A 16,291-nucleotide genomic window follows, 5' to 3' on the forward strand; every position below is an offset into this window, starting at 1 on the left:
GTCTCTCACTTCGAATTTGATGTGGTCATTCGACGAATCATGCCGCGCCGCTTCAACTTTTTCGACATTTTTAACCGAAAGAGTCGGGCTAATGCCAAAAAATTAAAACCTCAAAAGAACATCCCGCACTCGGGATCTGTTCACAAACTTGTGCTTGGATTTAGTTGCTCCGTGCCATGATGCCGTTTGTGGCTCCGCCCACTGACTCAGACTCAATCACCTTCCGATCTTGTGGCGCTTCGTCCGTGAACGATTTGTGCGACCTCAAGTTACAAGAAGGAGAAAAAAAAGGAACAAACGTTGAGCCTTGAGGAACCCCACGTGAAAGCATTTAACTTCCTGTGCGCCCGACTTGACTTTTCAGTAGTCGCATTGATGTACGATGCTTTGTACGTAGTAGTTACTGAGTGCGGAAAAGAAGTGAGAATTAAATAGTTTCTCGTTCAGGTGTTTTTTCGTAAAATGTTTTGACTTGGCGAGTAGTGTAAACCGACCGCAGATCATGAGTTGCGGCTTGTGTCGCCGCGGTGTCCGTCCTTCTCTAGAAGCTCAGATCATCCGTCTGTCCTGAAAGCCATCGTGTCCATGTTGTGTGTTTGTTGCCGTTTGTGTCATCTCTCCTGCTGACGTCTACCATCCACACTTTATTCACAGATAACTCTCTCTGACTGTCCTCAGGAGGAAAAAGAAGTGCATTCGCTACCTTCAAGGAGGAGGCTGCCTCAGTCCAGCTTCTTCAGATCTAAGTGCTATAGACTCTCCCCCGTCTCCTCCCCCCTCGCGACATCACCAGCAGCCCGCCTCCCCCCCGTCCAAACGCTCGCCGCCACACTCTCACACACACCGTGAACTGACAGGGAAGCAGACGCACAACTCCACGGCGGCGTTATCCGCCGCCAAAACTGCCGGACTGTCGCTCAAAGTTCTGATGGAGACTCAGTGACCCCGCCCCTCTCCTCTGTCGCCGGGACCGACTTCTCTCACCTTCATGGACGTCACGTCCAAGCCGGGACTTTTTCCAGTTGATTTTTAAAGCGTTTTTAACTGTGAAACTCACGACAATCAAAATCGTTTTTTTTAAACCTTTGCGTTACAAAAAACTCGGGGGGGACAGTCGACCGCGCACCGCGTCCCGATCCTCACAACGTTCTGGCACTTCGGCGCCTCCTGCTGAACCAACATTTCCAACTCTTCCGTTGCTGGAGAAAAGACGAGGGGTTTTATGGTTATTTTGATTCCCCAGTGTTTGACTGAACCTTTTTGCAGCTCTGTAAACTAAACTGAGACCAAATGTGTTGTAAAGTTTTTTGTTTTTTTTTTTATATAAATGTCAGGATTCTGTTCAACCTTTATATGTTTGTGTAAAAAAGAAAATCAAGAAAAATGATTCAGATATTCATAGAGCAATACGACGTCGCGTTTTTACATTTGTGGATTCCTGTCGTTCACATGTTCACTGCATGTTCCATCGTGTTTTTTTAACTTGTTTCGATGCGCCAAATATTTTGTACAGCAACTCGCCAGCTGATGGTACTATTGTGCTAGCTTGGCTTGGTCCAGTTCCTTTTTTTTTTTTACATCTCAACTGTTGTATTTCTTGTTTTTGTTTGTAATAAATTGTTTAAATATCCTGTTGAGGCTGTTTAAAGTCGCAGATTTTTGGTTATGATGAACGTTATTTGCGGCTAGAGTTGCTAGTGATGGGACAGTCTGGGGCCACCAGATGGCACTGTCAGCTGTATAGTGTGTGGACTAGAACAATTGACGTCTCACAGCATGTCGAAACAAAGAACGCCCTCTAGTGGCCTATGAAAATTGGGATTTTGTTTCATGATGCCTGATCAAGGCTTCAGTTTCCAAAGGTGCGCCACCTACTGACAAGTTTTGCCCAGTCATGAACCAGCGTCACAGAAGAAGCTTTTATAGACTTTATTTACTCCTTCAGTTTATCATCTTAAAAGTCAACAGTTTGTGTGCAACACTTCCTGATTCAGTACAACATGAACGAGGAATCAACACCAAGTTTAAAAAAAAAAAAAAGTTAAATGAGCAGAAACTATTAACCCGTCAGAAGCCGCGTGACATTTTTGTGGGTCCAATCTCAAAAGGAAAGCAAGGAAAGGGTCGACAGAACCGGGTGCCATGAAAGCCAGACGTTCATTCACGACACGGGTTTGTGTGGAAACCAGGTTTATTTAAATAAGAGCGCCACACAGGCCAGTTAAAAGGGTCATGCTAGCGAGGAGAGGAGGGCGTCTAAAGATACTAAATATTAACAAGTATGAACAACACCAGTGCAGCAGTCTCGGCGCCGTCGCTTGAGCGGGGTCAGTGTGGGCAGCCTCTACTTCTCTTCGCACCACTGGTTCTCTTTGCGTACCTGCGGGAGGGAGACAACAGTCAGGGTGCGTCTTCAGGACTGAACCTCCAGCGATACGGGGCGCACGTGTACCTGGGCCTCCTCTTCCTCTGTGAAGTCGTTTTTGATGTTGAAGGTTTTTCTGATCTCCTCAGGGGTTTTGCCTTTGATCATGTTGGCCACCGTCTTGCAGGTGACGTCTAGCAGTCCTTTGATGTCCAGGTAGTTGGCAGCCTGAAACAAAATGTGATGTCAGTGGTGCTTTGCTGCAAAACCTCTCATCAATACACTTATTTTTTATTTTTTAAGAGTCTTATTGCACTTTTACTTGCACTAATGATGGTTTGATGAGGTTTCATGAAACAGTGTCCCGATTTTCAGAGGCCACCAGGTGGCACTGTCTGCTGTAGAATGTTCAGACTTCAACCATTTCAATGAAACCTCACATAAGTTATAAACCAAGAGCGCCCTCTAATGGCCTCAGGAAATGAAGACACGACTGCACATGCTAGCTGTGTGTAACCTCTTCACACAGTGAGATGACATCACCTCTCCTCCACCACACAGCAGCATCAACAACACTCAGCTTTCCGCTGGAAACGGTCTCTGGTTTCAGTCTCTGGCGCGCGTGTGCTGCAGCAGCGCCTATTGCCTAACCTCCGCCGGCTGAGGAGGTCCTCACATGTTACACGATCGTGGCTCTCATTTTTCCAACTCCCCCCGCTACGGCCTCCTCTGCTGTTGCTAGGCAACAAGGCTCGCTAATCAACCCTGTTTTGACGGAATCATCTCTGGACATGAGCGGCATCTCCTCGCGAGGATTTTTAAAAACAATCCTCAACTAGCTCCTCACAGTCTCTTCCACTGAAATTCATCTGAAACCTGAGAGAACGTTCCGAATCCGACATGGTTTGTCAGATGTCCAGGTGAATATCTGATCACACGGACGTGACAAGCGAGGGACGTAGCTACCAGGATGAGCTCGAACAGGGTGCCCTGGTCCACTTTCAGGAACTCCTGGTCCCACACAGGAATGTCGTCTGTCCTCTTCTCCTTGTTCTCGTCGTCCTCAGGTGGAGGAGGATCGTCCTTGTGGTGAGTGCACCACTGGATCACCTGAGGGGAAACGGGAGTGAGACGTCGCGACAAGAAGAACACGGAAACAAACAAGAGCCGCTGCGCCTTCACAGTTATTACGTTAAAATGCTGCAAAAGTTTATCGTTCTGAAGGAACCAGCCGTAAAGTCTGTGCACAAGAACAGACCACGAGAAGAGTTCTCAACCAAACGTGACACACTGCAGTCTCCACTTCCTGTCTGTTTGTGATGCGCTACACTAGGTGGCGACACAGAGGCACAAATAAATCAAGCAGTGACAGATTGAGAAGCTTGAAATCTCAGGTGCTGAAAAGAAACAGGTGGGAGGGGCTAAGCTACTGTCTCCAGGCGGAAACCCTGAGAAGCTGTCAGATCCACCAAAATCCACTCAAAATTTGCTCGCATTTAAGCTTGTAATTTAAAAAATACGGTCTTGAATTGGAATATTTCCTTAAATCAAAGGGAAACAAAAGCAAGTGCGGGGTCTTATGTCCCTGTCCCCATTTTTCAAGCCGGAAGGTGGGAGAATCCTCAGCAAGATGGCGCCGCTGAACGTCAACAGGTTTTCAAACGATAACAAAAACACCCTCAGAAAAACTCAGACTCAGTGAATGTGTGTTTCTGTGGCGTATATCCACCTTCTTTTCCGACTTCCATAACTGGACTCCCCAGCTCAAAGCTCGGAGCATGAGTCTTTCACACGCTCGTGTCAACAACAAACCCGACAATGAACTTCTACCTACCTTCTTGAGAATGGCTGCGTTGACGTTGGGCAGGGGAACAGGGTCGTCGTCTCCCTCGTCGTCCATCCCCAGATCTGCTCAGAGGACGGGAGGGTCGGTGACGGAAGCAGGCCAAGCCTCAACGTTCCCTCACGTCTACTCACCTTCCAACATGGTTTTGATGGTCACCGACTGCTTGGCGATCTCAACATCCACCTCGAAGATTTCTCCATCGGAGCTCTGTAGTTTAATTGTGGGCATCGCCTGCTGACAAACAACATCCAGGTCAGAATCGGCTTCAGTGCCGAGCTCAGCGAGAAAGGGACGACGCGCAATAATGAACAAAACATCATAATAATAAATAAGTAAACAACAAAAAACAACAATAATAATAACGACAGAAACAGCTGTCAATCACTTTGTCGTTCAAACGCTGCAGACATCCGGATCTTTTAATCGGTTCCCTCCACAACACAATAAAAAAAAAAACAGCGATTACCGGAGACAGAACGACTGAAAGTTGAAACATTTGGCGAGTGCATCGTTATGTTAGCATTTAGCTCCAACTCCGCTAACGACACATCCTGAGCCTGTTCTGCGAGCTACCACCGCAAAACAACAACCTAGACAGAGTCAGGTGCGTGACTTGCGGTGTTTGGGTTTAGATACGAGCGTGTTTTGTGGGTTGAAAGAGTGAAAACACGCGCATCTGTTTGGTGTAGCAGCGAGCTAGCATTAGCATGCGTGCGCTAGCTAGGCCCGCGCGAGCAGCAGATCAACAGCGGAGCAGATTTCACCTCGATTCCAGCCCCGACAACAAACGCGGCGCGATAAAGAAGAGCGATATCACCAGATACGAACCGTTTTACGACTCGTTTCACTGGAGCGGAGAAGGTGTATCGCGGGAGCGCAGCTGTCGCGAGCAGCTCAGTGGGTGAACGTGCCGCCTGAAGAGTGGCTTTGTCACCGCTGGAGGGAGGAGCCTCGCCGCTTCTTATCGACTCACGCGCGCGGCTCCGCCAGTGCGTCCAGGTGCGACGCTCTCGTCACTGTCTGGACGAAAGCAAGACCTTGTTGCGTCAGAGAGGCCTGACATTCATGTGGAAACCGATGGGAAAACGCTCATCGAACGCGACTCATTTCCTGTGTTTTCCAAATGATCCCACTGGTAAACAAGAGTCACATTTGTACCAAGCCACTATTCATTGCCAGTCGAAGTGATATTGACAATAACAACTGTATAATTACACTTTACCTCACTTCATCTCTTCCCCCCATTTTTCCTTGTCCTTATATATATATATATATATATATATATATATATATATATATATATATATATATATATATATATATATATATTGGTTTTATGTGTTTCCGTTGCATCCCCGCTTGAACAACCTCGGATGACACGACGGTGGGAAATGTCTTATTTTAACAAGTGTCAGAGCGTCTTTCCAAATGTCTTGAATGTGCAGTACTGTAGAGCAACACCAGGTGTCACCTTTTGACCTTTGGAAACTCCCTAAAACTCAGTTCACTCTTAGTAAAATCTGACGTTGAACAACACCGGAGTGCTACGGAGCCCTGGAAGTGACATACTTGCGTTTACATTTCTGGGATGTGACATGCATAACTTTTTTTTTATATCCCGAGATAACAGTTATCTCGAGATAATTTTTATGTCGTGATAATAAGTATCTCGAGATAATTTTTATCTCAAGTTCTACGAACCATTAGAATAAGAATATTTATTTACTTTTTTTCCTGACCACATTAATCTAAATCTAAATCCCAAACCGTCCATTCCTGGCTCAATAAATCCAAATCAAATCTCTCTCGTTTTAAGTGTTTTATCTTATTTTTGGTGGTTCATTATATTTTAAATTCAGATGACAAAATCAAGTACAACAAGACTGGTCGCATATGTGTGACTTCAGCGTGGTTGTTGATTTATCTTTGGGATTCACTCGCCAAAATGTTCATATTTAAGATCCAGTTTATTGTTAATGGACTGTGCAGTGGGTTCAGTGGCAGACAGATGGCGGAGCGGCATCCCAAATTCAATTGAAATCCCAGTCCCACCTCACTCGTCAGCTTGACCCACGGTCGCTCAAATGAAAACAGGAGTCGCATCAAGGAGCCATGTTAATTCTTTATTATTGAAATACCTTGGTTAATACAGACTCTGTGGTTCAGAGTTGATGCGGATGAACACGCCACCATGTGGTCATCTCATATACAGAGTAAAACACCGAGCTGGGTAAATGTGTAAAAGATGCTTCCTTCAAAGTTGCACAGGACAAAGAAGTAAAATGTTCCTCACGGGGGGCTTTTATTTATCAGTAAAATAAAAAAGAAACATCTATAGTGTTTTCTTTCTTTTGACATATCTTACATTTCTTTAGATTTACAAAAGTGCAAACAGATCATCACCAGACCTCTCCACGGTTAAAGTAGCGTTTGTTTTTGGACCTCAGTGCCAGCAGTCCAGCTACAGGATGAGCAATACAAACACCTTTTCTTAGGTGAGCAGTGACGCAGTGGGGGGCGAGGGGGGGCTCAGCCATGAATATTGTTAATAGTTATGGCACCTTTTGGTCCATCTATCGACACAGACAAAATGCTTAAATAGGTCTTGTGTGAATGTACAATGTGCACTGCTGTGCAGCCGCCTTGCTGATGACTCCCTCTTCCTTCATGTCGTCGTCGTGGCGATGCTGGACTGGACGAGGGTCGGGGTTTACAGGAAGTAGTCGGGGGTGCGACGGGTGACGTGCGGCTCCCCTCTGCGCGGCGCCGGGTCGAACTGCAAGCTGTTGAAAGCACAAGTGTTTCACTGCACCACTCGAAACAAACAGAAGGTCGAGGTCATTCTCAACTTACAAGGAGTATTTGAGGGTGTCGTCTAATTCCATGATGGCTGCCTGGTTGCCACAACGGTAGCAGTAGTTGGGGGCGCTAAATATTGTCACCACATTGCGCTCATGGCACCAGTTGTAGCCCTGGAAAGGACAAAAAAAATACCATTTGAATTCCTCAAAACATCGAAGTTGGGTGTCCACATGAGGAACTTGTTCAGGATGTCCGCAACTGTGAGAGACTCAGTGTAGAGCCACCGTCACTAAACTCACCTCCATCACCAGCTGATGGGCGCGGGACACCAGTGTGAGGCGGTTGGCATGGTTGAAAGTCTCGGAAATGTCCTGGCCGAAGGTGTAGCCCGCCCCTCGGGGCGAGATGCCCCAGCCGCCGCGGTCGTCCGGGTCCGACCACAGCAGGTCGCACATGGGACCCTGCGGAAGCGGAGCACGTCAGACGGCTGTGGTTCTTCAGCAGGACTGACTGACTTACCTCGTGTGGCACTTCCTGTAGGCGGTCCAGAGCTCTGATGTGGTCTAACGTGTCGATGGAAGGCGACAGACCACCGTGAAGACAGAAAATCTGGAGGGAGGAGAAACTAGTTCAGCAGAAGGCTCTGACACACAGCTCCATGTTGAGTCCACTGAGCGTCACTTCATGTGACTTACTGGACATATTCAATGATACTATCCTGAATCTATGACATAAATTTCTAGGTTTTTTTTCAGACAAGGGGAGAAACATTTCTCCATTCTGTTCTGCTGATCTGACGTTGGGTTGTGGGGGCAGCAGCCCAAATAAAGAGACCCAAAAGAGGCCCCTCCCCCAGAAATACTTAAGAAAGCAAATGACTTCTTACCTGCGAGTCTACCAAGGCAGTGAGGGGCAGGTAATCGAACAGGTCTGTGAAGTACTTCCAAACGTTGGCGTTCCCGTATTTCCGTAGGCACTCGTCGTAGAAGCCGTACACTTGCGTGATCTGTCTGCTCTCGTGGTTCCCTCTGAGGATGGTGATGCGCTCGCGGAAGCGAACCTACGACAGGACAGGAGCGTCAGCTCTGGCACGCGGCTCGGTGCGCACGTCTCCTGCAGGCTCACCTTAAGTGCTACTAGTAAAGTGACGGTCTCCACGGAGTAATACCCTCTGTCCACGTAGTCGCCCATGAAAAGGTAGTTTGTGTCCGGAGACTTCCCGCCGATCTTGAACAGCTCCATCAGGTCGTGGAACTGGCCGTGCACGTCTCCGCACACCGTCACGGGACATCGCACCTCCTGGACGTTGGACTCCTTGGTCAGGATTTCTTTTGCCTACAACACATCACGGCGCACACGAGTTAACTACAGCCGTGAAAACGGAAATCAGCGGGTCACATGGTCACAGTGGGGACATTGCAAATGTGATTATCAGGGGCAGGTGTCACCAGATCTCATCACCAGCAACACAACTGTTATGGATGAGGATGGTCTCCTTAGATCTTCCACCACAGAGTTCCTTAAATCGATGTGCGGTGCACATGTTTTTAAGCATCAATTCAACAGTGTGATTCACTCATTCACCACATCCACGAACCTAACAGCTTCTTCATCTCCAACATTCTAGATCTCTCATCTCCAGGAGTCCCTGATCTTCTCCACGAGCTGGTCTCAGTGCTGATCTGGGTAGATGAGGGATCATGAAACAGTACTGCAGAGTTGCTGAAACAGTGTCCTAATGTTCAGAGGCCACTAGATGGCGTCTCTTGGTTTCGACATCACGTGAGGCTTCATTGAATGAGTTATTCAAGTGTAAACATTTTGCAGCAGACAGTGCCATCTGGTGGCCTATGGAAATCAGGACACTGTGTCATGAAACCTCATTGACCTATCAATACTGTGTCATGAAACCCCAATGACCCTTCAATACTGTGTCATGAAACCTCATTGACCCTTTATAACGGTGTCATGAAACCTCAATGACCCTTCAATACTGTGTCATGAAACCTCATTGACGCTTCAATACTGCGTCATGAAACCTCATTGACCCCTTATGACTGTGTCATGAAACCTCATTGACGCTTCAATACTGCGTCATGAAACCTCATTGACCCCTTATGACTGTGTCATGAAACCTCATTGACCCTTCAATACTGCGTCATAAAACCTCATTGACCCTTCAACACTGTGTCATGAAGCCTCATTGACCCATCACCCGCAGACACTAAGTGTTGTCGGGGGTGTCTGGGAGGGGACCCCATACATTTTTGGAACACTACTTCCTGTATTTTGAGTAGAAAATGGGCTCAAATTTGGACAGTTTCCATCTGGCTATATAGACACAACACATCTAGAGGATACTCGACAAAACTGATGTCAAATTGTTTGAAAAAACACAAAAGAAAAGCATGTTAAGTGAACTATAGCTGAATGGCTGACGACATCCATCGCATCAAGTGCTCCTCTCCGGTTATTCTCATCTCACTGGCCCCAAACATCAACTCATGAATCATATTTAATGTAGGTCAACAAAAAAAAAAAAAAAAAACGACACGACAGCCACTAAAACGTCGGCCCTCGATCACCACTTCTTTGCAGTCAAACCATGGAATACTGCGATCCAGAGAGAGGAGAAGAAGCTTTAAAACATTTGCTCTAAAATGGCTCCACTAAAAATAGCAGGACAGCAGAGGCAGCCACTGCCAGCAAGGCTCTCCCTCTCTCCTCTGCAGTCGATTGTGGTGCATCTGAAGACGTGCCGTTCCCAGCGCATGACTCAGTCTGTGGCGGAGAATCGATGTTTGCATGGGGAACACGGCGTTACAGTTGCATAACTGTCGGGAGAAAGACACACGAAGCAGGGAAAAACAGCCAGAACGTAGCTGGATTCTTTCCACGGCTCAAACTCTGGGTGAGTTTAAAAATCAGGGCACGATCCGAACTTCACACTGAGAGATGAACGATGTGGGCAGCAGTCGCCGAGTAGCAGTGGAGGAGGACCATGGACAACCTGGAAACGACGTGTCACACGGCGACGCCGTTCTAAAGCGACATGAACCACACTCCAAACTCAGGGGGCCCTCAACTCTTCTTGGTTTCCTGGTCTCTCAAAGGCCAAAAATAAAGTGATCTATTAACAAAGAATGCGCCGTAATGCTTGCCTCATGTGAAGAAATATTTAACTGATAATACAACTGCGTCGATGCAAAGTTCTGACCAAAATTATAATGTTTTGGATTTTTCACTAGTTTTTGTTTTGATTTAGTTTTGAATTTTTGTCTTTCAAATTCAATTTTAATTTGATTCAGTTAAATGCAGAAAAATGCATCGTTTCAGTTAAGTTTTTTTATTACTATTAGTTATTTCGGGTTTATATATGGTATTGGAACAAGACTGAAGACTGAAATAGGCCACAAAAATAGTCAGTAATAAAAACACCATATAAAAAAATGCATTACGTTTGGAAAGATGACCCTTCTGCCCATGAAACACCATCGTGCTAGTCAGCGTTGTCAGGTGACGGACCTGACATGCAGCACCTGGCTGAAAAAACTAGCCGAGCCAAAATAAACAGATTCTAAATCATCTCATAATGCTTCTTTATGATATAAAGAAGGGACAATTTCGCTATAATTTTAGTTTGTTTTGTAAACAGACAACGCACAGGTCAGGTCATAATTATTTCATGAAAAACTTTAACTAACTAAAAGTTTAACTAGTTCTTTTCGACATTAGTTTTCGTGAACTATAATAACCTCGGTTGTGTCCAGCTCCAACTGAGAACAAAGACCTACTCTTCACTTTTGAACCTCAGTCAAATTCCTCTGGATCCGTTTCCAAATTCCCTGCTTGTCACACAAGTTTACGAGCATGTGCTGATGTGAAGGCATTAACCGGCAGTAAACTCGGGCCCAGAGTGATAAAGGCAGCACTGCACAACGCTGACCTACATAAAAGCAGCCCACGTGCCCGCGCTGCCATGTGCCATCAGGCCTTTGGATGACGGTGCAACGCTGGACGACAGATTGACCCGGCCGTTCAACCGGACAGCGGGCGAATTGTTAAGCCACAGAGAGAACATTCCACGCCATGAATTAAAGAGCAAGAGACTTTCATCCCTGGAGGATGAACAAAAGTGGGCCAGAGAGTAAACAAGCAAACACAAGGTCTAAATGGAGCAGGTCAGTTTGTCTGCCATGCCAAAAAAGCAGCGCCTGTTCGGGAAGTGGTGTTCCATAGTAGAAGCCCCGAGGAACGGCCGAGCCAGCGTCTTGGTTTTCTCAGGACGAAAGCACGTCTTCCACGCAATGCCAGGGACAGTTTTTACTGTTGGGGGGGCGCCATCACTTCCTTTGTCATATTTTTCTTTTCAAGAACTTCTCCATAGTTGGTAACCGTCACATATTTGCAGCTGTCAAGTCAAGTCAATGACACATTACTGCCACCATACATGGACAATGGATTAAAACTGAGTGTCTCGCAGTCCTCACGGCCCAGAGGTGTAAACAAAAATACTTTTAGCGCTCTCTAGGAGGCGCTCGCGGCACAACCATGGGACCCGGCTCTATGGTTAAGAGTCACTGCTCTAAAGCACACTACAGTAATGTATATCATATCACTTTCTTTTTAAGAAAGGGTCAGTGAAGCCACGATGGAGAAGCTTTTAACTCAGTTGTTGTGCTTCAAAATGCCTCGACTGGAAAACTGTGCTCTTCTGACCTCATTTTTATCCGACTTTATGTATACCTGGAAACCATTGCCTGGGCGGAACCATGTCAACAAGCTAGCTTCCTCAATCCTGGTTCATGTCGACGTCTGCTTCAAGTTACTTCCCAGTATTCCGTGATGAGCAACACTTCGACGTGTGGAGGCGTTTGAGGCGGCTTCTTTTAATAACAGCGAAGTTCCTGCTGATTTCACAGCATTTTATAGAGTCAACTCACGCCTGCGATTCAGCTGGCAGCGTCCATGGTTTGTTTGTTTTGAAAGGGATGCATGGCCTCTCAAGAGTCAATAGTTGTCACGCCAGATGCGCGGAAGGCTAAACAAACCCAACTATTCATAGCTCAGTATTTAGCAACAACACCAGTGATGAATAAAAGGTGCGACAGTTAGGTCATCAGAACTCCCAAAATGACAGACCACACCTGTGCGAGAAATGTCTCTGACGCCAGCAGGGACGACGCCCGCACCGCGAGGAACCAGGGAAGCCCAGAGTCGCCAGCAAAAGAGGCGAGGTCAGCACTTTCCCTGCCAGCAGAAATGTAATCCCACTAAAATGAGTTTTAATGCGGCCAAAGGTTTTCCTGGACACATACTAAACCCATAAGCAGGTCCAAGTCAGAGATATGGCCTCATTTTCGGGTTTTATGGGGCAAAAAAAGCTGAGTAATTAACCCTCATCATTCTGCAGACAAACCTTAATCTGACAGGAAGTCATCAGACGATAAAACAAGAGTGTGTCAGCGCGTTCTAGAGAGGTTTCTGCTGTCTCACCATCAACCTGCTCCGCCAGCTCATGGTCACATGTTGATGGGACGTTAAAGGTGGGATGTGATTCAGTGAACAAGAAGTCTCTACTTCCCTCTTCACACTTGGTAGATCAGATTTACAGGCCTGAAGAATTCCGTTGTACACGTGTCGGTTTCACAGTATTGCCTTCCAGACGACACACGCCGAGGCGGCAGATGCTTTAACGCATTCAGCTGTGAGTCTAACTCAAGGTCCTTCTTCATAGATCGAGCGAGCTAAACACGTGAGCACCTGAAAACTCAAGGCTTTGGAGCCGAATCATTCGCACTGTCAGCATGTTTCAAAACTGTGCCTAACCAAGTATCGATGAGGGCTGCAAACATACATTGTTTACGCATTGAACAGTCGAGATACCAATATCGCTAAATGAAGGATATAGTGCCATCGTGTCTGAAAACTTTGTCTGTACCATTCAGCCCTAGTTTTGATCCTAAACACAGTATCAGGATACAATACTTCACTTAGAATCCATCCTACACAGGCTTTTATCTCGCTTAAACTTGAAATTGGGCACCGTTTTTTTTCAGCAGGACGTCCTAAATTTCCAATCGTTACTGCCTCTATAGCGCTCTAGTCATAGTGCCATCACACCGGCCGGCATGAAGAAGGTGTTTCACCCCTGTAATTCAGATGGATTAGACCGAAATCCGCAGATTCTTATGCCTTTGTGATGCCGTAGCTTTGCCATTGCGGGTGCTATATATACATCGTGACAAGTCGCGGACCAGGCCTTTAGGTAGGAGGGCATCTGGGCGTTTGCAAAACTTGGAAAAATGGATTCTCAACCGTATCTTAGCCACCAGATTAGGTTGGTATAAGGCAGCTAAGGTAGAGTCGAGAATCGGGAGTCCATTTTTTCATGTTTTGCAGTCGGCCATCTAGCTAAAAGCCTGCGCGACACTCAATTTGAGTAGTCACAGGATGGAAAAGCTCCGTTACTGACAAAGGGAGTTGTCTCCACAGAGACTTAAGTCCTAGCTAAAAGCCTGAGCCTACGGGGCGCCATTTTTGTAGTCCTTGTTGCGCTCCCATTTAAGACAGCAGTTTTAGCTCTGCAGCCATTTTGTAAATTAAACATACAAACACTTCAAATCAGTTGTTGATGCAAAGCTATTCTGAGTACGTGATCCCTGTATGGTTGCAGAGGTCACCGCCACAGGATGGCACAAATGCAAAGATATCTGTGCGGCATTTTAAATGGCATTACGTGACACGCGATTTAGTGCAGAGCAGTCGCCAATATTGGGATATAAATCCAGTCCCTTCAAACAAGCGGCTCCCGGCTCCAGCACCTCAAACAATCCACGGTTTCAGTTCGTCCCGAGGAACAACAGGGAGTCAGCCCGCATTACACGGCCGCATCTCATTCCTCTCCAGCCCCCGTACGGCCCGAAAACAGAGACGGCAGCTTTTGAGTCACAACCAGCGGTGTTGTCTCTGATCCCCTCAGCGGCAGAGGCTTTGATAGTGTGACTGATGTAACGCACAATCAATCATATCCCGGGTTATTTTTACACGCGGGAGGAAGCTGTGTAGGTGCGTGCTGCCGAATATGTTCACTGGAGGACGGACGCCATGAGCCGCGGTGGCATCAGCACCAGGCTGCAGGGAGAGGAAACTGCGCAGCTTCCTCTTTCCACTGCATCTGTGGTGCATTGGAGGCCGGGAGTAAAACAAGGTGATGTGTCTGAACATGGACGGAAACATGGCAGATCTCTGTTCGCAGGAGTAGCCACCGAAAAAAAAGCTTTTTAATCCTTAGGAATGTTTCTTGCGCAGATAACGGAGGACTTCAGCAGATGGTCTGAGTGGAGACTGTGCTAGGGACAGATTGAGGTTAAGCTGCAGTTCAGACAAGACAAGAGTCTGTCGGTCAGTTCTCCGGGCCAAACCACGTGCAGAAACGAGTCAGCAACTTCACAAGATCAGCGTTTACGCCAGGATTTCTGGAAACCGAGGCAGAGCCCGACCAATTCAAGGGAAACCAAGGAAGTAGATGGAGAAGTTTTGAGATTTGTTGAATGGGTGAGGATAAAAAACAGGGTTTTTATCATAGGAAATAATTTGCAACTTTAGTTCGGTAGACTTGTTCCTGTCTTTAAATTATAAAAACTTTCATTACAGGGTTAAAAACACCCCAAAAACCACCATAATCCTGTCCACCTCCATGTGGTGTTAAGAGATTCTGAAACCTTGAAGATGAACGTTGTCCTGAGTAATTCAAACCAGAACAGCCACCTGTAGCTTTCCAGGTTCATGTCAGTTAAAAGGTGACAATCGCCGACCAGAAATCAGCCACAGACGTTACGGCCAGTTGCGTAAAATACAGAGAAGGAAAAGCGTAACAGCAACAGGGTCCTGGAATGTCATGGTTGCTTGATGCATGTGGGGAGTGAATGCTGGCCTGTGTAGTCGGGGCCAACACACCAGCCACTGTAGTTCACAAGTCAATGCTGGTCCCAGCAGAAACTGGCCAGAAAAGTGTATTATTGCAGGTTTCATTTCCAGGAAACGCTGACTAATCTGGCTCAGGAATGGAAAGTAGTTCCACCTCAGAGACAACAAAGTGTTGCGCTATTACTGTCTTTAATTGAAGAAAATTCTAGTTCACTTTAGTTTTCAACTAAACCTGATTCAGCTGAATAAAATGGGAAAAAGTTGAATTAGTTGGTCAATTACAACACAAAAAAAATCTCAAAAATCGTGTATAATTATTTAAAAACACCCCAAATACTGGAATGGATCCCTGTGTTATGACGACAAACACCAACCACAAAAAAGCCGGTGATAAAAATAAGTGCTTAAAAAGGCTAAAATTCACCGAGAAATGACGGTGTTGCACGGCACTTGTGCTTCTGCTAAGTCATTTACTGGCTACTTAACACTTCAGCATGTTTATAAATGACAAGGGTCAAGTGTGGACTTCAGTCACCACATCTGTCATCACTTCTCAAATCATGTTGCCGTCACATCAAACCAAAACCTTTTCTGAGCAGAGCACATCAATTCAGCAGCGTATTAATAGCTTAAATTCTCATATTACTTAACATTAATGACAGTGTAGAAGTTCTAACGGTTACGAGCTACAGGTCCTTGACATGACGTTCTTCAATGACATAAATACACAACATGGCGGGTAGAAAAAAACACACTTCCCTGTTGGTCTGTTTCTTAAATAAATAATCACTAACAGTATTTATACACGAATTGAATGTTTGGGATCGAAGACGGCGCAGTGAAATGTAAACTAAAGACGCCATTTTAAGACCGTCTGGGAGGCGACGATGATGGGATGAATGTAGATGACGATGAAATATGATCTCACCTTTTCACACAAATTCTTCACTTGTCCCTCTGTGAGCTGCTTGCACTCGTTCAGCTGCTCGATCCACTGGTCCAGCTCCTTCGTGAACGCCTTTTCGTCCATGGCTGCCTGGCTCCGGGGGAGTGAGCGCTGCAACTCGCTGCGGGGCGGATTCACACGAGAGGGCGACACGAGGTGCGATTCTTGCGCTCGTCAAACGCTGCCGGGGATGCCGCTCGGTCTCCGCTGCCGCGCCGAAAGCTACGACGTGACGGTTTTAACGCTGAAGGGAGGAGGACAGCCGCCAGTGGGAGATCCACCCTGGAAATGACTTTGCGTCAAGCTAGGCGCAATAAAGGACCGCTTCCGCTTCTGGATTTCAAAGTAAGAGGGCAGTCCAACATTATAAATAGTCAATTGACAACTAGAAAACGTCAATATT

General features: G+C 46.4%; 3 protein-coding genes and 1 long non-coding RNA gene across 12 annotated transcripts in view; 2 read left to right on the top strand and 2 right to left on the bottom strand.

Annotated features, from left to right (window-relative positions):
- tcf7 (transcription factor 7) overlaps positions 1-2,443 on the top strand; it is a 41,496-nt gene extending 39,053 nt beyond the window's left edge. For 4 of the 8 annotated variants that reach the window (XM_053846689.1, XM_053846693.1, XM_053846691.1 and 1 more), the window contains one exon: positions 655-826. In XM_053846689.1, coding sequence (XP_053702664.1) covers positions 655-658 — 4 coding nt within the window. In that variant the 3' untranslated portion in view covers positions 659-826. Of the gene's footprint in view, positions 1-654 lie in introns of all 8 variants that reach the window. The other 4 variants (XM_053846690.1, XM_053846692.1, XM_053846687.1 and 1 more) reach the window with 3 other exon arrangements.
- Positions 1,914-5,208, bottom strand: skp1 (S-phase kinase-associated protein 1). 2 transcript variants are annotated; one of them, XM_053846706.1, is made up of 6 exons: positions 5,040-5,208; positions 4,343-4,442; positions 4,200-4,273; positions 3,332-3,475; positions 2,453-2,593; positions 1,914-2,380 (listed from the first exon to the last, which is right to left on the bottom strand). In XM_053846706.1, the coding sequence occupies exons 2-6, from the start codon at positions 4,437-4,439 to the stop codon at positions 2,345-2,347; spliced, it is 492 nt and encodes a 163-aa protein (XP_053702681.1). In that variant the 5' UTR covers positions 4,440-4,442; positions 5,040-5,208; the 3' UTR covers positions 1,914-2,344. The 2 variants fall into 2 exon arrangements, with proteins under 2 accessions (XP_053702681.1, XP_053702682.1); XM_053846707.1 differs by having other exon boundaries at positions 4,343-4,445.
- A 1,105-nt stretch (positions 5,209-6,313) lies between these two features.
- Positions 6,314-16,291, bottom strand: ppp2cab (protein phosphatase 2 catalytic subunit alpha b). Its single transcript, XM_053846703.1, has 7 exons — positions 15,871-16,291; positions 8,139-8,348; positions 7,900-8,073; positions 7,533-7,622; positions 7,313-7,474; positions 7,065-7,183; positions 6,314-6,994 (listed from the first exon to the last, which is right to left on the bottom strand). Exons 1-7 carry the CDS (start codon positions 15,970-15,972, stop codon positions 6,922-6,924), a joined length of 930 nt encoding a protein of 309 aa, XP_053702678.1. The 5' UTR covers positions 15,973-16,291; the 3' UTR covers positions 6,314-6,921.
- LOC128748200 (uncharacterized) lies at positions 14,095-15,189 on the top strand. Its single transcript, XR_008412758.1, has 3 exons — positions 14,095-14,223; positions 14,325-14,570; positions 14,670-15,189. It is a non-coding gene; the product is annotated as an uncharacterized LOC128748200 (long non-coding RNA).

Source organism: Synchiropus splendidus, chromosome 17 (assembly GCF_027744825.2).
Source record: "Synchiropus splendidus isolate RoL2022-P1 chromosome 17, RoL_Sspl_1.0, whole genome shotgun sequence".
Taxonomy (NCBI): domain Eukaryota; kingdom Metazoa; phylum Chordata; class Actinopteri; order Syngnathiformes; family Callionymidae; genus Synchiropus; species Synchiropus splendidus.